The 23,090-nt window shown below is 31.9% G+C and overlaps 1 protein-coding gene across 2 annotated transcripts in view; it reads left to right on the top strand.

Annotated features, from left to right (window-relative positions):
- The window catches only part of LOC113521626 (high affinity cAMP-specific and IBMX-insensitive 3',5'-cyclic phosphodiesterase 8), a 248,054-nt gene that overhangs the window by 75,744 nt on the left and 149,220 nt on the right, over positions 1 to 23,090 (top strand). Inside the window, exon 1 of one of the 2 annotated variants that reach the window (XM_026907215.3) lies at positions 14,114 to 14,957. The exons of the other annotated variant lie outside the window; for it this stretch is intronic. Coding sequence (XP_026763016.2) covers positions 14,915 to 14,957 — 43 coding nt within the window. The 5' untranslated portion in view covers positions 14,114 to 14,914. Of the gene's footprint in view, positions 1 to 14,113; positions 14,958 to 23,090 lie in introns of those variants that run through there. 2 annotated transcript variants of the gene reach the window in all.

The raw sequence follows: 23,090 nt of genomic DNA, 5'->3' as shown, positions 1-23,090 counted from the left end.
TACATAACACCATTATTTATTTTCTGTTAATATTTTGAACACATAAACTTTGTTAAGTTAATGCTTAACTAAAAATCCCATTTATTCATTTGCATTCACCCAGTAAAGCACAATAATAAATACTGTATAACTGTATTACAATAATAGAATTGATTTTTTATATTTTAATTCTGTGAAGACAAACATTCATGGCCTTCTGACGAAAAATAAAAAAAAAAATAAAGAAAAAATATTATAATATAGACACGGTTTTATGTGAGGAAGTAGTCAAGAGTCTCCAGAATAAGCATCCATGCTAGAGATGTGTTATGAAAATGCAGGAACCAAGAAGTGTATGGACGTTTTTAGCACTTTTTTTTTTTTTTTTTTTTTTTTACAACACAGGGGGCAAACGAGCATGCGGCTCACCTGATGGTAAGTGACTACCGCCGCCCATGATCACCCACACTTGGTTCTCTCTGCCTACCTTGCTTGACTTGACGTGAGGATAGATATTTTTGTAACTGTCAAATATCACCGCATTTTTGTTGATAGAAGTACATCTTAGTCATTACTTTCGTTTCTTCTCTCTGATTGTTTATATTTTGTTAATGTCAAAGAAAATATCGGAGAACAAGCGGGAGACCGATTAACGTGTATTGTCAGGTGTCATCTTCATTTTATATTGAGTTTGTGCGGTCATACGTAAAGATAAAATATAAAGAGCTATTGGAAAATAATTTGGAAATGTTTATTTTTATATTTATAGATACTATTAATGACGATCTTTAGTCAGAGTCAGACCTCTGGCGCAGTGATGGGCATGTTGCCGTGCGTAAATGAGGTTCAAATTTGATTCCCGATTGAATCGATTTAGGAAACTAATTTCTCTAAATTGGCTAAGGTCTGGATGTTCTGGATCGTTTCGCCAGATGTTCGTTGCTTGTTTCTTCATAATACAGGATATATCCTAGTTTGAGGATCAGGCGATAGTACAATCGTTAATAATATTACAAACTTACTTTTTCTTGCGACTTTACCCGCGTATAAATAGTACATAAAATATCCTATGTGTTGAGTTACAGTAATAACTTACCTGTATATCGTATACCAATTATATTTAAATTAAATAAATTATTAAAGTGTAATTTAATCATTAACATACAAACAGGTTTATAAACTTTCTTTCTCATTGGTAACGTTAGTAGGATGTTTATTATACAAAAGACGAGAGTCTTTAAAGAACTAATTTATTAACTAAATAACAATTCTACATGATTAAAACACTGAATTAGATGATTTAGTCCTTAACTCTATTATAAGAATACATTTCACAATAATTACGATAAGCATAAGTGTTCATTACACGGTTCAATCAAGGAATGCTCCTAAAGTTCCAAAACAAGGGAGCTACAGTGATCACTAAATTCACACGGGACTTAATTATTATAAACAAACGAATGGTAACATATACGTAGAAGGAACACTACGTGTCAATGTTTCTGTAGTTTAAACATTTCGCAAATATCGGAGGTCAACTTAGGGACCCGACAACAGGGCCGCCGTTGTTTCTTATTCTGCTATCGGTACGTGGTATTTCAATCGCCAACATCAGTGACAGCACAACTAATCGCCATGAAATTGACAGCCAGCATGTGTACTACATTTATGTTACATGACTTATGCAGCATATGCCCTACATGTCTGTGTGTCCGATGTGTGTTTTATCCCGGTGATTCAGATGAAGTCCCGGGCATAGCTAATATATTATAATTACAATCTTATCACATGACAATTCCTTGACATCAAACAATGACCTAATATTGTGTCTTATAAAAATATTACTGAACGTAACCGTTAACCGTGCGTTAGTTGTGACCGTGACTACGTATTTCTGGCGGCTCAGGTTTACGGCTCCTAAGTTGATTTACTGTTTGTTTATAGTTTATCCTATTACCTGAGGCATAAAGTCTGAAATAGCTTACGCTGACGCATGTCGCGTCATCCTTCAAACTGTCGGTTATCAACCATTATCGTTATCAAAGCAATGACGCACGAGACATCTCTACTAAATGGCTCCTATTTCATAGGCCTAGTTACAACATTGAACAACACGGGGAGGGGATCGTTAGTAATGGAGATTAGCGGTTGTATTCTTAACAATATACTCTGTCGGATCGACCGCTACACGGTCCCCTTTGGAAACTATTAAATACTATGCCAAAGGCATTTATAATATTAATAGGACGGCTTCTTACCTATATATATATATATATATATATATATATATATATATATATATATATATATATATATATATATATATATATATATATATATATATATAAATATATATATATATTTATGTACTGATTCACGCGGGAGAAGCGGTACCACGGTATACCGCTACTCGTGATTAATTCGCGATGACTTCGTCAGGATTATGTAATTGACATGACGTTCTTACTTTTATGTATTTCATATATATTTCATTAGAATTTAATGAAAATATAAACAAAATAATGACTGACCCTGTCACAAGGCAATTGACGTTCAACAGTGTAAATCAAAAATCGATTAATCGCTTGAATATTTCCATTTGTTACTAATTTCATTTAGACTCTGTTATTGTGATAATTTCAATAAAACTTCATTGCATTTCTATTAATTTATTTTTTATTTATTTTCTCCACAAATTTTACAGAAAGTTACATGGAAAAAATACAACTATATATGTATGTATAATTACAATGGTCTGTAAAACTTGTGGGAGACTGGCCCCTAAACTAGATCAGAGATCTGTGTCTCAGGAAGCCAGTAATATGCTTTTTTCTTGAAGATTAATAATCATAATCTTCAAGAAAAAAGCATATTACTATTTAAAAGACCGGCAGCACACCTGCAATGCCTTTAGTGTTGCGAGTGATCATGACCGGCGGTAGTCACTTACCATCAGGTGAGCTGCATGCTCGTTTGCCCCCAGTGTTAATAAAATATATATATATATATATATATATATATATATATATATATATATATATATATATATATACCGAATTGTGAATTTTGAAGTACACTGTTTATTTACTCTTACAAGGACACGAGAAAGATTTTATATATTGAGGTACAGTAAAATGATACGATTATAAATGTTCAGAGCCACAAGGAATTGACAAACTCGAGATGAGTTGCCAACCTTAACGAGAAATTTCACGTCTTCGCTCTCAATGAATCTGATATCTTCTTTTCCCGTATTTACATATTCCGGATTTGCAAAAAACCTCTCTCGTAAACGAAGGTCACATTATGGGACCTATGCCTACAATTTTTAGGACCAGCAACATTATTGCTGTGTGTTATTAGATATATCAATTAGAATTATAAAATATTACTAGGGTAAGGTAGGGTAGGGTAAGGTACGTACCTAAACAATATATTTATTTTTTATTCTGGGTGTGTTCTGAGTACCCTAATGGGAGATAGACGTGACGGATATGTATGTTGTGCTTAGGAAGAACTATATTAAAAGAAGTACTATCCGTACGTGGGTACGAGTATATTTTGACGACCTTGATGGTATAAATTTAAACAACACCTGACGTTCCGATGTTCACAGGTTCGATTCCCAGTACAATACAAACATTTGTATTCAAGTTTTGTTTTCTACTGGATATTTTTTTTCTATTTATAATATACATGCAGTATATATAATAAAGCCAGTGTTGTCGTATGGCCCTAAAAAAGAATGGGCCACCCTTCCTTGTATGTGGAAATCATAAGAGGCGACTAGGGGAATTTAATGACCGAGGAATGGGCAGCAGCGACCCTTTTAAAACTTCACCAAAGCCTAACTACGGTTACCAACCTGCCTGCTAAATGTAGCAACTACTGGCAAACCCCCTCGAGGGTTAGGCCTATGTTCAGTAATGGACCGTTACCGTTTGATGATGATGATGATGATTTAGTATTCATAATACAAACAGCTTAGTTTGCTTATTATTTTTTGTTTAATTCCAATTTTACTATTTTATTAATTTTTGGTTGTTAAATTGAAATCATAACATTTAGTCATACGGTTCAAAAAACCGCAAGTCTCTCAAACCGCATAACTCGTTGATATGCTGTATGTTGAGTGACGTGGCTTTTTTAATTTATTTTTAATAGAAAGATACTAATAATAGTATTTAAAAAAATCTGTTTCATCATATCAATTACTTATACATTTATTTACCAGAGGGAGACTGTACAAAAGTCGTTTGCTTGGGCACCTCTGTCCCATTCGTGTTTCTACCGTGAAGCAGTTGTGTTTTTTTAATGGGTGATAATGGAATGGTAACCCCGCCTGCGCTATCGGTATATGCTGGCGGGGCACCAGTGAAAGATGATAGGTGATAATGAAAGCAGGTCAGTTAGCCCATCGTAAGGAATTCCACTAGAATTAACCACGATGGTTTCCAGGGGGAACCGCGTGGAGGTCGACCTGACAGAGTGTATGGCTAGCATTAGGTCAGTTAGACCCCATTACCAACAATCCCTTTCCCCCCAAGCAGTTGTATTTGCATGGCTATGTTTCGGTTTGAAAGGTGGGATATGGCAGTGAACTTAAAGGCTACAGAGGAATAACACCTGAGTCCTCAGGAATGGCAACGTATGGGGGGGTGTCATGGGCGAAACACTATACTCTGTTATATCCATGATACTGCTCATGTCTATAGGCGACGATTACCACTTTCCATCAGGTGGGCCGTCAGCTTGTTTGCCATTCTAAGTTGCAATAAAAAAAAATAGTCTTTATATTTATTAGCATATTTTATACCTATTAAGTATCTACAATTATTTTATTCTTATAATTAAAGCATGAAAACATATTTGTTTCTATCAATTATTAAATCAAGTTTGTAATCAATTTCGTGGAAGATATAATTAACTACACTGAGGATTTGACAATAAATTTAATATATTTACATAGATTAATAGCATTTAAAAGTAAAAAATAAGCTATCGGTTGTATGGAATAAACTTTATATATATTCAAAGATATCTTGCAACCTTAATTTTTCCTATAATTAAGTGCGCATCTACTAAAACAAGTTCATAATTGGAACGTCAATGCAATAGAGATATAAATAAAAGATTTTATTCGAAAAATGCTCGTTTACACATGAATACGGGCGCTCAGGGTCCGATCAACGATTCGTTGAATTTATTATTATAAAATATACTATATTCTGTTATATAATATTTTTTTAGATAGTAAACGTATACCAATTTATCAAGAACCTTAATATATAAAAAACACGTGTCATTATGTACACACTAAAACTCGAATTTATTAACAATTAATGATTTTCTAACAGACTGTACTTATTAATATTTAGAATATCGATAGGGAAAAAGGGATAATGGTGTATTAATTCCATTTATATCATATATATACACACAATGCTAGGGGTATGTGAAAAAAATCCACTCTTACTCCACCCACCGTCCACTTCCAGGCGGAAAAGTTAGTAGTTAGGAATTGGTTGAAATTTTGTGAATATATACATATATAGTTAGTTACTGACTTATGGTTGGTAACTGCTAGCTTATATCCGTACAGCCATTTAAGCGTGATTCAGTAACAAACATACAAACGTCTTTAAAATTTTTATATTTATAATATGACTAGGATGTACCTACATGGATTTGCAAAGTTAGATTTAAGAATGTAAACAAATTTAAAATATCACAAATCTATTTTTTTTTTTATAGCCCATCTACTTTGTTTTCTTTCCCTTTTCGGGACTACAATTTTCCTTGCTCATCTGTCATCGTTTACTAAACAAACGCACTGCCACGTCAACTTAAAGCTTATGGGCTTCGTTTGTCACATTGGTACTTAAATCTTGTTTCCCAAACTCTTTTCCATGGAGAGATGCCAAATATAACTTTTTATGTAAATAACTTTTAACGTATATCAATCAGATGTCAAGACGCTAGTCAAATTTTATATCTACGTTCACTTTAAAATGTTGAAGATTAAGAGATTTGATCGGAAGCATGATTGGAAGAAAAAGCGATAAGCAGTTAGGAGGAACACGAGTTCTTGCGCTAAACTTGTTTAAATTAGTCCTCGGTCAAATGAGATTCATATCTTGTTATATGTGCTCGATGACGATGACGATGATGACAGTTTAAATCTTTTATTAAAGTATGTCTCATCGGATTCATTTTCTTAAAAATTTATATTAAAATCTTTTAAATTGACTTAGTTTCTTATTATTATTATTAGGAGTATATTGAAACTCTAGGTATTTCCTTTTTTATATTAGAGTAATTTTTAGTTTATTTATTTATATTATACTTTATTATACACAAAAAATTACATAAAATTTATTTTAAATAAAAATGTACAACAGGTGAGCTTAACTCTATAAAAGTTCTCCATGTTTATATTCAAATAGATTGAAATTGGGGAATAAATTATTAAAATCATCATCAACATTTCAGTCATTAACCATCCACTACTGACCATAATCTTTCCCCATAAATGGAGTTTTGTCAGTAGTTACAATGCTAGAGAGGCGAGTTGGTAACCGCAGTAAGGATTTTAGAGATGTTTTAAAGGGGAAGGGTGTTGTCCAACTCTCTAACATTAAGTTTCTTTGGTCTCCACTTATGATAAATTATTGATATGATATATGTTTATTCTTAGAATTAGACAAAAAAAGCATTGTGCAAGAGATGTAACACACATTGTGACATAGTTACTATAGTATAATCACTGTAATGAAACATTAGAGAAGTGTCAGCAATTAAACAGAGGAAATACAAACCTAGAAACGGAAAATAAATATAAGACAAAATAACAACTAACAGTAAATAACGAGGAAAATAAATAACAGGTAAAGAAAATAAGATGTTGGAATGAACAAATGAGAGTAAACGAATGAAATTTAATACAAAAGATACTATGAAACAAGTGCAAAAAATGTTATTACATAAAAGACGAAGAAAACTAGGGAATTCATGCGAATGGGATCAATAAAAAAAAAAATAATAATAAGAAACAGGAAAAAACAGCCTGTCTCGTCTGCATAGATAGAAAATAATTATTTTTATGAAATGTTCAGATTGGATCATGAGACAAATAATATTGACGTACAAGGAAGTCAACGAAGGAAGTCAGCAGGAAAAAATATCCATTGATTCTAAACAATCGCAAAGATAGATTTCTTAAGAAATAATTACATTCCATAAAACCGTATCGCTACTTTGTGTAATATTATCAATACTAACTCCTGGAATTAGAAATCATAAAATCTTATTTTATTACATTTTACAGGTAATATAAAGGTGATGGGAAAAATATACATTACTTTTAAGCAACTTTAAAGATAAATCCTAAATAACTCTAAACCTCAAAGAACAATCAAAATTTACCTATATTCTTTTTTACACATTTTTTTTTTTTTTTTTTTTTTTTTTATAGATCTTAGAATGGCAAACAAGCTGACGGCCCACCTGATGGAAAGTGGTAACCGCCGCCCATAGACACGAGCAGTACCATGGACATAACAGAGTATACTGTTTCGCCCATGATACCCCCCATGCGTTGCCATTCCTGAGGACTCAGGTGTTATTCCTCTGTACCCAGTAAATTCACGCCATATCCCACCCTTCAAACCGAAACACAGCCATGCAAACACAACTGCTTCACGGTTGAAACACGAATGGGACAGAGGTACCCAAGCAATCGACTTTTGTACAAAGTCTCCCTCTGGTAAACATTACTTGCTGTGTCTAGTAATTCTTTGTACAATTGGATCATTCCCTTAAATTAAAGTTACTTTCTGTTTGTTTTATAGAGAGATATCTTAATATGGTACTGAGATTGAGAAATAATTTACTTATGTGGGCATGTTATTATTAATTTTTAGGTACATAGTTGATCGTGAAAAAATGTTTAACAATTTGAAGAATTCTTGGCTATAATATTTTGGGACTTACCTCATTTAATGAAGTAATCGTCACCTGTGGTCCCTCAATGCGTTGCAACTTCTGAAAGATAAAGAAATATGACTCTTGTATTGTAATACCTTTTTCAAGAATTACTTCATGGGAGAAGCATTATCTAAATAATTCTTTACGATAGGAGTACGTAACATAATGATCCAAATTCAGGCGAGTCACAGAGAACTGTTTTTTTTTATCTTCTTTATGAGGAATAGAACTTGGATAAAGTTAGAACTTGGATTGGAGTCATCAGATTTTCTTTTTTGTTGAGAATAATTTGATATCAAAATTTGGTTTAAAAATCCTACTAGTTTTATACTCGTAAATTTGAATATTCGTAAAATATGTTGATGTATTTTTTACTCAATCGTGCTTGAATTACTGCACGTATTGAATGAAAATGAAAATCGAATGTGAATTTATATTTATTCAACTTAAAAAGTTCCGGATGGATCACTGCCCAGATTAATATTTCAGATACTTTTTATTCTGTTATTATACATATATATAGCTAGTATTCAGTAAATCCTCACTAATATTGTAAATGTGAAAGTGAATTTGTTTATTTGTTTGTTACTTTATACCTCCGTAACGGCTTAGCCAATCTCTATAAAATTTGGTATGCACGTATGTATATATACTATATGAGATGGAAAAGGATATAGGCTATTTTTTATACCGATCAAAAAACATATCCCTGTCACGCAAACAACGGCACGGGGAAAAGTATTGTATGTGTTGTAATTTTTTTCACCGCATAATAAAATTTCTGTTTAGCCAAAGGTTGACTGGGAGAGAATGCTATATAGTATTAAGTCCGCCTTTTGTACGAGAATTTTTTTTTTGTGATGTGGTCAATAAAGAATAAATAAATAAATAAAATAAAATAAAATAAAAGCTGGCAACAAGTAAACTACATTCACCTATGTAAATTTAATCGAATGTAAACCAAATAATAAGAATCATATTTTCCTCGCTTTTAAAACATATCAGTGGAAATGACGGCATTACTGATTGCATACAACAATCATGCTGTTTTAAATATCCACAATATGAATTGATACTTACAGTAAATAATACGAAAACAACGTTTTAAAATTTTTAACTGCAATAGATTTAAGATTTGAAATTAAAGTGATTAAGTGATTTAATCATATACCATCACTAAAATATTAAGTTACTATTGTAACAGTATCTAGTCGGAAATTCGGTGACAATTTATAATATTTGATTACCTTGACTTGAAATAAATACTCAATAAAGGGATTGCGAGGGGGAAAAGGAATTGTTAGTAATGAACATCTTCCAGTCTGATTGCTAGCAATATACCCTATCAGGTCGCCTTCCACGCGGTTCCCCTTGGAAACCATCTTGGCTATTTTTAATGAATGCGTCTTGATGGACCAACTGACCTGTTTCATCCTCATTTATCATCACTCACTGGTACCCCACCAGCGTATACCGATAGTACAGATAGGGTTACCATTCTATTATCACCCATAAAAAAAGTGATTGAGAATTTATAGCTTATGTAATTGTATTACATTGTTATAGTATAAATATGCATGATAAATTAAAACAACATGCTTTTAAAGAAATATTACCTGTAAAATAAGTAAACTAACATATTGGTCTCATTATCATTTTATGATGATTAAGTCTGCTATTCCTTTGTAACTGTTATTTCCTTTACGATCCGAAAAGCTACCTATTACAAATTCTACTTGTACGTGCACAATTTTAATGTATCTACAAAATATCCCATGTTTTTGATTAGTGTCTTTTATGAAATTTTAATTAAGAATCGTGATTTTGGCACTTAATATTAAATTTATATTTATAAAGTAGATATTTTACAAACTCTTATTGGTTTAATCTTATAAATAATGCAATTCATGTGTATTAAACCACAGTGTACAGAATACATGGTTGTTTCCATAAAGATAGGTTGAGTAGATTTATAGATATTTATAGCTTGATATGTCTACTATGTGGGTCATAGGAAACAGGCGGAGCAGGTGTTTGTTACATGAGACTATGAGAAAATGCAATGTGGTGTATTAGAAAATAACAAGCGAAACTTATTTGTTTCGCTTGCGTGCTGTTTACTGTTATACTTTATCTATGTATACTTACATATATATTATTACTAAATAAATATTAAATAAGAAGTCTGTATATATATTATTTGCCATGTGATACGGGCAAAGAATAGCCCATCCTTTCCTTTCCCGTTGTTGTCGTAAGAGTCAACTAACAGATGCAGCGTTCAACTTAAAACACCTTCAAAGCCTAACTGCAGTTACCTATCCACTTAGCTAGCGTGGCAATTACTGGCAAACCCCTATAGGGGGAGGCTTATGTTCAGCAGTGAACAGTTAAAGGCTGATATGTTGATGATGTATGTTATTACTGGAGTGATTCTAAAATAGCTATTAATAATCCTCTCTCCATCAGCAGAGAACTTATCTTCACGCCCTTAAAATTAAATGGTCATAACACTGCATACAATATAGTTATAAGTTTATAAGTTAGAATTGTATAAATGCACCAGTAACGGAGAAGTTGGAAAGTAATTAAATTTTTTGAAAGTGTTAAGTATAAAAGTGGATAGATGTCAAGGAAGGGGACAACTGAAGGAAAAGTAGGACTGTGTGAATTAGGATATGTGTAAAAGAGAAGTGAATCTGGAAATGACAGTAGACTTTATGGAAGAAGAAGACATACTTGTCCGACTCTAAGTAAATGAGAAAAGGCAACGCAATGATGATATGAGTTTTATAAATGCAATGACTTCACTGACTAAGTTCTCTCTAGAGAGTACGGTATTTTTTTAAAAAAGTGTGTTCAAATATTTAAAAAAAAAATTGGCAACCAATATTTGACACCTTTGATGTTACAGGTGTTTTACAGGCTAGTGATTGTTTACTATCAGACAGGCTATATGTCTATTTGCTACTTTTGGGATATAAAAAAAAAATCTACATTATTCCTTTGTAATATTACAGAATATTTAATATATACAAAGTATATTTTCCACGAAAATCTCTCAGAAAGATAAAGTTTGTGCGAGCAAGACTGCAGGAAATAATTAATGTTGCATAAATTAAAATATTTTTCAATCTATCATCTTAAATCTAAATTATCAAGTTTTCGAATTCATTGAACTTCCCAAGTCAATGACGCTTTCATTTTAGTCGAATATCGCATAAATTTCGTTGTTTATTTTACTTACGTTAAATTTAGACAAAACAGATGTTCCTGTGTTTATTTTGAACTTGATTTATCTTTTGTTAGCAGATTTCTTACGAAAATTAGCATATCTATCATTATTTGATTATTATGCTCACGACTGCGTCTTAACCAAGTGTTAGTTGACTGAATTAAAATGCAGTCTACATTCTTCTCATTCCTAATACAGATAGTTTTACTTTTTATCACATTCACTTTAAATATATTACTATATATCTGAGTGTAATCTAAACTAAAACTCGTATTATAAAGAAGGATTAGATTTTTTTTTTGTAATGGATAAACAACAAATATTTAACTAATTTTAAAAAAAATATTCTCTTTATGGCTACATTATTAGCGAGTAACATTCATTTATTAAAAGGAAACCGTACGAAACCGGGGCACCCGCCGCTTGTAAAGAATACATATAGATACATACATATAAATGTATTTATATATTAAGTATTAATTTAATTATTTCCTCAATTCAATAATGCACTGTCTACTTATTTCCTGGTTTGCACAATGGTTGACTGGTAGAGAACACCATCCGGTGTTAAGTCCGCCAAATGACAGAACGTAGGTGGACTCCCATTAGACCGCCTATTAGCAGACCACCATCGTCTATTTTTCTTGTAGATTAGATAAATGTAATATCTAATCGTTCTAGTTGTCATATAATTGTTTTAAGTTAATCATAGACGGGTTCTTTTGATGTAGTTAGATATAAATAATCTTGATTAGGTATATTTTTAACAGATTTCGAAAAGAACTGAATCATACTCTATTTTATTGTTCGTCCGTTATGCGATATTTTTATCAATTCGAATTTAATTTAAAAGGAATACCTAAAGTATTTCCATGTTGGGTCCATAATAATTTTATCAATATTATAAAATCAAATTATTTTAGTTTAATTTTTAATAAGATGTTAGATTAAATAAATATTCCTTACATTTAATCTAATTCTAGTTATCACAAGAGTATTTATCAATAACATTTTTTAGATAATCTTAGTAGCGGGAGATTTTTGAAGTAAATTAATTTGATTACGTAGGTACATTTTCAAGGTTTTTTTTCTTTTTTTTTTATGCAACTTAAAATGGCAAACAAGCTGACGGCCCACTTGGTGCAAAGTGGTAACCGTCGCCTATAGACATGAGCAGTACTATGGACATAACAGAGTATACTGTTTCGTCCATTATACCCCTCATACGTTGCCATTCCTGAGGATTCTGGTGTTATTCCTCTGTACCCTGTAAATTTACTGCCATATCCCACCCTTCAAACCGAAACACAGCCGTGCAAACACAACTGCTTCACGGTAAAAACACGAATGGGACAGAGGTGCCCAAGCAAATGACTTTTGTACATAGTCTCTCTCTGGTCTTATTAATTAACGGTAAATCCAATGACTTCGTCTACTCGAAACGCAGCATGATTATATTAAATAATATAGAATCAGTAACGAGCAATTAGGAGTTTATATTTTTATATTACAAAACGGAACGTAGTGTTGAGCTTTAGAGAATTTTTAATTGGAGATGTGGAGGGGGTCTACATACAATGAGTTTACCTGTACGGAGTCGTCACTAAAACAAAATTTCTTCTTCATCGGTTGGCGGTTCTTCGAACTATGCAACCTATCCATTGTCACTGCCGTATGGAGTCATAATATTAATTATAATAAGAATTAGAATGCAAACTGTATTTCGCGCTCTATCGTATACACAAGATCCTATTAAGATTATGGCTTTATTCGCAAATACCATTAGAGCAAAATGCTCCAACGTAATATTGCAGTGTGGAAATTAATGCAAATTTTATCAAAAATTAATGCAAATGTTTTCTACCTGACAGGTACAAGGTTTAATTGGATCTTTGTTTTTATAGCACTGTTTTCTTGTGCAAGCTGAAATGAAATTCATTAGTATTGTTTCCTAAAAAAATACGGATCGAAAATGATAAAAAGAAAACAAGAAACCTCTCATAACAACTTGATAATCGTAGCAACGAAACATGTTCGTGTATTACATTAATATTGTTTTTCGTTATTAGACGCATAATAATTTGAATAATTAAAAGTGTATTCCACAAAAAAAAACCGACTTCAATTGTGGCAAACCAGTTGTTTTGATTTCGAAACTAAATTACTGAGTCATTACAGCTTCAAAAAAAATATTGACATAGTAGTTGTATAAGTCGTTAACTATCCACTGTTGAACATAGCCTCCCTTATAAGGAGGGCTTTGTCAGTAGTTGCCACGCTTGGCAAGCGGGCAACTGCAGTTTGGCTTTTGGTGATGTTTTAACTGCTGCCCATATCTTCACCATTATCCCCCTTAGTCGCGTCTTACGACACCGACGGGAAAGGAAGGAAGGGGTGGCCTATTCTATGCCAGGACCTACACACGTCTATTATATATTGACATCATATATGTATATAAATATAAAGAATAATTGCTATACAATATTATATGTTAAATTTCATCCTTCTAAATTTATCAATATTAGATATATAGTAATTTCATTAAAGTCCATTAAAATTTCATTACTGACTGGTTTTTAATAGAGTCAAGCAATTATAATAATTAAATAAAACTGTATACCTACTTATGTATAATATTTATCACACTCTGAACAATGTTTTGAATTATAAAACCATTATCATTATTTAACATCAGGAGTCATGTCGTGACCTTAGACATCAACAGATCATTTGAACAAGACAATGTTATCATTGTTTTATTGTATTTATTTGATAAATATTATGTTTGTTACATTTTATGTATGGCTGCTTGTAACATTAATGCTTAGTACCTAGGTACATGTGGTTAATACCTACCTATGTATATTGACGCATGGTTTTTGCATGAGTTATGTAGTTGTTATCAGTCGACCTACAGAAGCAGTCTCATACTGACGTCCATTGCTCTAATTATAAAGAACATCGACAGAGTATACGTGTGTTAGTGAAATATGTGTATAAAACTATGAAATTATTAATGAATCAATATTGAAATAAAAAAAAAGTTTATTCTTTTTGTGTGATTTAAGATTCGCTTTAACAAATTAATAGAAAAGATATGATTGTTTTAAATAAGTGCCACCATGTCTGCCAATTAAGTTATATGACACCATATCCGTTTGACCTACTGTTTATTAAGTATAGTTACTTGTAATTTGCTTATACAATGTTTCTTTGAAGAATTTTTGCATATCTAGCTGTTAAAACAAAGAAGCGATGTTCTGCGTAGACGTAATTCTATATTAAGCGCATGCATTTTGATGAATGCTGCCACTGTTTTGTTGACAACTATGTCACATTACTGAGTGTTACCTATTATGTGATATGGGAGTGCATTTACAACTGAACGAATACTGTGGAAACGTTAATTGTGAGGTTGTGTATGCGCGCGCGCAGACTTCTACTCTAGAAGAAACGATCAATCCCTTAGTGTAATTTCTATTGTGATTTCAATTAACGTTGACGATATAAATAAAGTTGTAATCAGTGTCCTTTTAAATCCGAACGAACATTGTGCTCAGTGAGTTTTTAAAGTGATACATTTTCATTACTTTCTGTGACTATAAATTAATGAAATTTCAGTTAAAATTTGCAGTAATGTATGTTTAATAATTAAATACTGTAATTTATATGTGAGACTACGTCTATAATGAGTGTAGTAAATATCTTTGGAAGATGGCAACCGTCGTAATGGAAATCGATCCTGAAGAGTTGTCAGGTAATGTAATTTTATACGTTGATACGTAGAAAATAAGCACGTGTATCTCCTCTACTCTTGTAAATTAATATAAAATATGCAAATAGAATGAATAACTGATATTTCACTCAAAATATTATACTTAATTGGATAAAGAAACAGACTTATAAAATAAATAACAGATATATTTATTCAAAACATATTTGGAGCTAAATTCTACATCTATCTGATGTTATTTTAATTGGATAGCACAAAATTGTTAATCATAGGTTTTAAAGTAAAATAAATTTACACTAAATAGGTAGTAAGCAAAAAACAACTGAATAATAACATATCAAGTATGAATATTATTAATAGATTTAAAAATTACCTACATTATAAATTTATTAGTATTTTTATAAATAAATTCTACCATTCCATATAATAAATGTAAAAATATTTAAATGTTTGCCACTCAATTACGCTTAAACTAGGTGTACTAATAGTCTATATACTACTAGCTTAATCCCACTGTTTCATCCGTAGTTGTATAGTAAATTTGAATTTTAAAACTGTATAGCATATATAGCTTCCTTAATAAATAAGCTATCAAATCCAAGAAGAATTTTATAAATCCGATTAGTAGTTCTAGAGATTGGCACGTTCAAACATACAAATAAACTATACTATGTAGATTAATACAAAGAATATTACTTGTACTAATTGATACAGCTAAAGCTACGGGATACAACAAGTTTTGTAATATTCCTATGATTTTTGTGTAGTACCTATACAAAGACTGTACCAAAACCAAGTAATAAACATAGTCATAATCTAGAACCGGATTATAATTAAACTCGCCTTTGTACAATTTGTTTATCTCTGTCATATTTTTATGTATTATTAGTGTGTACAATAAAATATAAATAAATAAAAAAAATCTTAGCTGTTCTCGAATACGTAACAAACAAGTACAACACAATACAAACGCATTGAGTATTATTTTAAAGAATGCAGAGGAAGCATTTTAATAGGAAAAACATTTTTTTTTTAATTGAAAGTAATAGGATAGCATCAACACATATCGAATTTATTGAGGAAAAAAAAACATTAATACTGATAGGTTACGTACTGTTATTGGCTGTTTTATGGGATAATATGATATGGACTCGCTTTTAAAAATTTTTCTAAGTAGTATATAGTTCACAATATTTAAATTACTATAATAACGAATAAGTTTGTGTTCCATAAAAAACCGACTTAAATTGTGGCAAAACTAGTTTTTTTATTTTTTTTTTTTTAAAAACTAAACTGCTAAATCGATTTTGTTAAAATTTCTATAGAACCAGACTGTAAGTGTATCCTTTTAGAGTAAACTTTTATTTTAACTGTTTATATTTATTATAAGTTTACTACTGTAAACTTTTGGAGAAAATAATCAATATATCTATCTAAATTTCTGATAAAAAAAAATCTAAAATCGGTTCATAATTGACGGAGTTATGAGATAACAACCATAAAAGAATATAACTGAATTGAGAATCTCCTTTTTTAAAGTCGGTTGTAAATGAATTAGTTTTCCTTGTTCCAAGTACACGAACGAGGTCGCGAGCGAACGGCGTGTTTATCCGTGTGACGAGGATTTGATAATTCGTCGGGATAAAAAACTATAACATTTTAAGCTTTCCACACCAACTTGACAGTCTGTTTGACGCATCACTATTAAAAAAATGTTATTATTCGATCCATACTTTTATAGGAAAATTTTTAATTTTCACCCGATTTCAGAAAGGAGGTCCTCAATTCTGTTATTTTTTTTATGTGACCTCATAACTCCGTCCCTTTTAAACCGATCTGGAGATTTTTTTTGTATCTAAAAATACAGATTGGTCCCATAGAAATTTTATCAAAATCAGTTCAGTGGTTTAGTTTACGAACTCGGTTTTTTTACGAGACACAATCTTTAATTATTACTAGTACATACATCCAAACAACATCACGCATATATCTATGATAATTGCAATTAGGTGTGATATCTAACATAACTAGGTATGAATTCTAATATTTTGACCGCGGCACAGCGAACTCGGCGCCGACTTTAATGTCGACTTCAAAGTTCTCATTATCACAGCTGCTCTGTCTTTACGACCAACATAGATTCCCAAGACTTTGATGAGAGGATTTGCTGTAAAACAACCGTAATAAATCGTACGGGTGTGATGAATGTTAAACAGAAATAACTGGACATAAATATTTTTAAATGACTCGTAATGGCAAACATGTTGACGGCCCTCCTGATGGAAATTGGTAAATTGGCCTGAACAACGTCAACTAAACAGTATTATGGACGTAACAGAATGCTCTGTGATGTTCTATGACCCCTCACGCGTTGTATTACGAATTTGTTACATCACACAGATCTTAATATAAACAAATAGATAGACAGACAAAAAAACTAAAAGTTATTATTTTGATTTATGTTACTCGTGCCTCCGATCAAACTGTTTCTAATTAGCCCTCTCCATCCAACGGTTGCTTGGAAGAGATCGCTTCTAGCGATAAAGCTGCCCATTGTTTTCTCAACTGATCATTTCTTGTAATTGTTTGTATTTATGATAAGTTTACTATTGTAATTTTCTGGAACAATAAAGAGTATATATAGATATATAGCTTTTTGCCCGATACTTCGTATGATTGACATGGATTTCAGAAGTAGGAAAACTAATGGTTTCGATCATCTAGTCGGCGTATCAAAATAAAACATGCATCAGAATTTAAATTAACTCTTCAGAAATAATACTGTGGAAACTGGATCTAATTTAAAATGGTAGTTTTTATATAATGTAAGAACAAATATAAAGATAGAGAAAAATTCTAAAAAATATTGTTTTAATATCTATTAGTCTTATAAGAGGCAAAATGCTGGGCCACCTTATACGACATGACGATTTTTTTAAGAGCATAATAGAAGGAAAGATAGAGGGCAAAAGAGGAAGAGGAAGACCGAGGATTAACTACATGGGACAGATAAAGGAAACACTAGGCGTCATGTCGTATAGGGAGATAAAGAATATGGCCTGGGATAGAGCTGGTTGGAGGAAGATGCATGAATTAGTTGCACCGACAAGAGGAAACTCTTAAATGAAAAGAAGAGTCTTATTAAAACCCTCATATTTTTTTTTTAAATAACTTTCATGTGCAGACATCGTCTAGTTACAATTTTATTAGTAACATTAGTAAGATGAAATTGTACGTGTGTTTACTTGAATGGTACGCCATAATCTAGTAAATTATTCCGACTTGTTGCTCATCGTGAGTTAGAGTCTGGCCTACACCAAAAACTATGATTGTTAATTTAAATTACCACCAGAAACTACCAAAGATTAATCATCTTTGGTAGCTTGGTAGTAACACTAATAATAAACAAAATTTAATCCAAATGACTTTGTCCGTGACATGGTGTATTCAAACATGGTCGGTGCAATGACGGGCATATTTGAATTTGGGCATGCGAATGTCACGTTCATCATAACGGCAACAATTGACAACTGCATCTGGCTACTCCATTATGGATTATAGTAGTGAACATGTTTACTTTTTTAGAATACACAAATAAATGGTAGTAGTCACTGAGCAAGTAATCACTGCATTTCAGCAGTGCCTAGCTAGGCGTTTTGTTTATGCTAATAGGTGTATTACGGTGTGCGGTTTAAAATAAAAACAACAAACATAATATTTTGTAATAACAAAAACAGTACGCTGTATCAAACCAGCGCCGTCGGCCGGCTGCCAAATATTACAAAACACGATTATTAATATATATACACAAGAAATCAAAGTTACTTTTTATGTTTGCGGTATAAAAGTTGGAGAATAATTTGAGGAAAAAATATGCTTATAACTGCAGCTATTTTTTTTTAATGGGTGATAATCGAATGTTACTCCATCTTCGCTATCGGTATACGCTAGCGGGGCACCAGTGAGTGATGATAGATGAGGATGAAAGCAGGTCAGTTAGCTCATCGTCACGAATTCCACTAGAATTAACCACGATGGTTTCCAGGAGAAACCGCGTGGAGGTCGAGCTGATAGGGTATATTACTAGCAATGGGTTCATTAGACCTCATTACTAACAATTCCTTCCGCTGTAACTGCAGCTATTTAGATGTAATATTTTTGGTTATTCCTCATTTTCTTAATAGCTCAACCAATCGTCATGAAATTTAGTATATGCATAGCATAGGGGATAGAGAACATATAGTTTATTTCATAGGTTATTTCATTGTCCAGCATAAATACCACGTTAGGGGAGAGGAAGGTTATTAGTAATGTGGATAACCAATCTCGAAACCATCGTATTGAATTCCAAGTGTAATCATCGCGATGGACTAACTGACCTGTCTTTTCATTCTCACCTATCATCCATCACTGGTGTCCCGCCAGCGTATACCGTTAGCTCAGACGGGTCACCACTCCATTGTCATCAATTCAAAATTACTCAGTCAAATCAATAATCCTATTTATATAATTAATAGGAAATTTTTTTTGGCTAGATGGATGAGAAGATTATCAAGTTTCTTACTATTTTACGCAGTAACTACAGAACGGTTTTGAATAGAAATTGTATACGTCTAGGTTATATATTAACTTAGTAGATACGATACTTTATGTACCGATACATACGGGCGGGGCCGCGGGATACAGCTAATATGAAACCTCTATAAATCAAGAATATTGTGCCCCTATTATATCTACCTACTATATCGAACTAGGTACTTGTGTCTACCGATTACGGTATTGTTTATATTAATAAAGTTCACAAGGAAATGAAGTCGGGGAAAAAAAAATAGTACCCAATTAATTAATTTACTTATTCATTAGTACATGTATATGTACATAGCAGACCTAAAAAGCATTTTCTCCCAATTAACCATAGGGAAATGTCAGAATATTCGAATGCGATACTAGTAATTATTGATATACTATACATACATACTAAAATTACATATATAAACAAATAAATATATATAAATAACAAATACACTTGCACATATATAACATATACTATATTATACACGAAATTGAGAATAATATAAAGTAATTAATGTTTCTGAATTACATATCTAGTAGTTAATATAATAGATAGATATATAATTTATTTGGATCACTTAAAGCACACAAATAACCTTAGATATTGGTACTACTTAAAAAAAAAAAAAAAAAAACAATACATACAAAAAAAGTACATTAAAGAGGTAATATAATTTTTCATGAGTGTGCCACAGTAACATATCATATTGTTATTATAATTTAGAACACATCAGTTAGCGTATTGAAAAGTGATACTACATACGTACCATAGTTAATTACGTGTGGATGGTAAAACAAGATAACTTAGTTTCACTTAGATAATAAAAGTGCGACATATAGTAGCAATGTCATATAGACAGATACAGCGTTATCTGAACTTTGGTAAATATGTTCTATTGATTTTCACCTATAGGCACCCGTCACTACGTGTGGTTGAGATATGTGAACATGTATCTCAACTATTTTATACGAACTAAATAGAGGACTAAAAGAAACATGTTCTTTTACTACCGAATAGGGAACCTCCTTCTTTTGAAGGCTTTCTATTCGGTTTTATGTTTTAAGTTTATTACTTAAAAAATAAAACCGAATAACTGACAGAGTTATGAACTCCGTCAGTCGTAAACCGAATTGGAAAATTATTTTAGAGTTTTCTTTTCTATACAACTTAGAATGGCAAACAAACTGACGGCTCACCTGATGGAAAGTGGTAACCGTCGCCTATAGACATGAGCAGTACCTTGAGCAGAGTATACTGTTTCGCCCATGATACCCCCCATGCGTTGCCATTTTTGAGGACTCAGGTGTTATTCCTCTGTACTTTGTAAATTCACGCCATATCCCACCCTTCAAACCAAAACACAGTCATGCAAACACAACTGCTTCACGGTAGACACACGAATGGGACAGAGGTACCCAAGCATTCGACTTTTGTACAAAGTCACCCTTTTTTTATCTAAAAGTATATACTTATAGATTAGTCCCATACATATTTTATCAAAATCGGTTCAGATCACATTTGAAGTGGATTTTTTATGAAACACAATCTCAAATTATACAATTACATGACATGCGACTACACTATGCCGAGTGAACACTAAGACAAAAGTCCGTGAATGCGATTAACAGAAAAGAAAATGTTCTACTCTCAACAGTATATTAAAACTAGTGCATTTTATAAAAAAATATAATGTATTTATTTCAAAATTAATTTTGAGTATTTCAATACTTCTTTGTAAGCGACGAAGCAACAAGTGTATTCACTCAGGTTTGCTTAAAAGATGATTAATTATTCACTACTTAATATAACAAAGCATTGTACTATATAGAAATAGAATTAGAGGTAGAAACTACATAATTACTAGAAAAGAAATACAACATTAATCCAAGACGCTGGACAAGCATGATATTTACTGTGGAGCAAATTACTTTCTTTTGTGGGATTAATTTTCTGTAGCATGTCATAGTAGAATTTTGATGTGATGAATCCTTTATTACATTTATAAATGGACGTTTGAGTTCTTATCTGTTGAGTTTTTTTTTAATGGACAAAAATAGATTAGTACCACCTGTACTGTCAGTATACGTTGTCAGGACACCAATGAGAGATGATAGGTGAAGATGATAGCACGTCACTTGGCCAATCGTAAGGACCAAAATATGTGGGCGACAAAGGAAACCAGAAATGGAAATTGGAAATATATGTATATTGGCGAAATGAACTTAGAAGACTATGACCGTGAAGGGAAGTCAAAAGGAAACATTAGAGTTGTGTGCTAATATCGAATTTCATAAAGAATAATATAAAAAATATATGTGGTCTGTACTCACGAATTCTAAAATAATAAACCACAATGGTTTACAGGGATGGCATGTAGAGGTCGACTTGATAGGATACATTACTGACAATGCAGCTTTTATACTGCTATTACAAACACTCACGTTCCCCCCTATCTGTTGAGTTATTGTAAAACCTCTCTAAGATTGTACTTAACTAAACTGTATAAAGATAGTTTAAAGTCGCAAGAGCGTGGTTAAAGTAGCGCTGATAGTTTTAGTAAAGAACATTGCTTTAGGAATTATTAGAACTATAGAAAACTCTTTTAAATACCAAACTTTTAGACTTTAGCAAGGAGCAAATATAGTTTACCTGATAAGGATTTCAAGAAGCATACCCAAAACTAACTTATTGCTTAGGTCTTCATCTAATGTTATAATTGTATTTCTAGAGGATATAAATCGATAATTTAGTCTAATATAAGAAGCTTCTCCAAAATTAGATAAGTTTAAGAGAAGAGAAATAGCCAATATATAAAGCTATAATCCACAAAACACAAACAAAGACTTCACTCATGCCAAAATTAATATGAAACACGCGAGTAACTATATTGACTACAAAATTAATTAAAATAGTTTTAAAAGTGAAGAAGATATTGCGTAACATACACACAAAAAAATACCATGGAATAGAAAATTTCCTACATTTTTATAGTCACTTATTTGCATGAATTGTATAAAATATGTTAATGATAAAGGTGTTATAAGTAAGATACTAAATTGAGAGAAACATATAAATAACAGGTTAAGATCAGAAGGATGGCAATGATAATTTGCTATCTTTAAGAAAGGAGATGTAATATTGAACAATAAGTGTTACATAATCACACTAGCAGTCTATTCCTCAAGGTAGGGTTCTTGTAACACAGGATGTAAGGAACCAGACAACGAATATCTGGGGACTCAAACCAAAACAGCCAGATCTGAGCCAATGCAGAAAAATCAATTTCATTAATTGGCCTGACCGAGTATCGAATTCAGGACCTCATTTACGCAAAGCTGGTACATACGCTACCACTGCGTCTCCATGGTATAGATGAATATTTTCTAATTAATAATAATATTATTTTGTCCGAAGGTCAAGCCATTTTCCTGGCAGATATAACAAACAATGTTATCTATTAATACCAGTCGTCAACTGGTAACATTTGAAGGTACTTGTATTATTTTAATATGAATTGACATGTTATGTGTTCGGTTGTAAATAGAACTCACAACATTAGTTTACATGATGCCAAAAATCTCATG

Source organism: Galleria mellonella, unplaced genomic scaffold (assembly GCF_026898425.1).
Source record: "Galleria mellonella isolate WM207_F2 unplaced genomic scaffold, CSIRO_AGI_GalMel_v1 utg63, whole genome shotgun sequence".
In the NCBI taxonomy this organism is placed as follows: domain Eukaryota; kingdom Metazoa; phylum Arthropoda; class Insecta; order Lepidoptera; family Pyralidae; genus Galleria; species Galleria mellonella.
The sequence above is the reverse complement of the archived record's forward strand: the minus strand, read 5'-3'. Positions and strand labels throughout refer to the sequence as shown.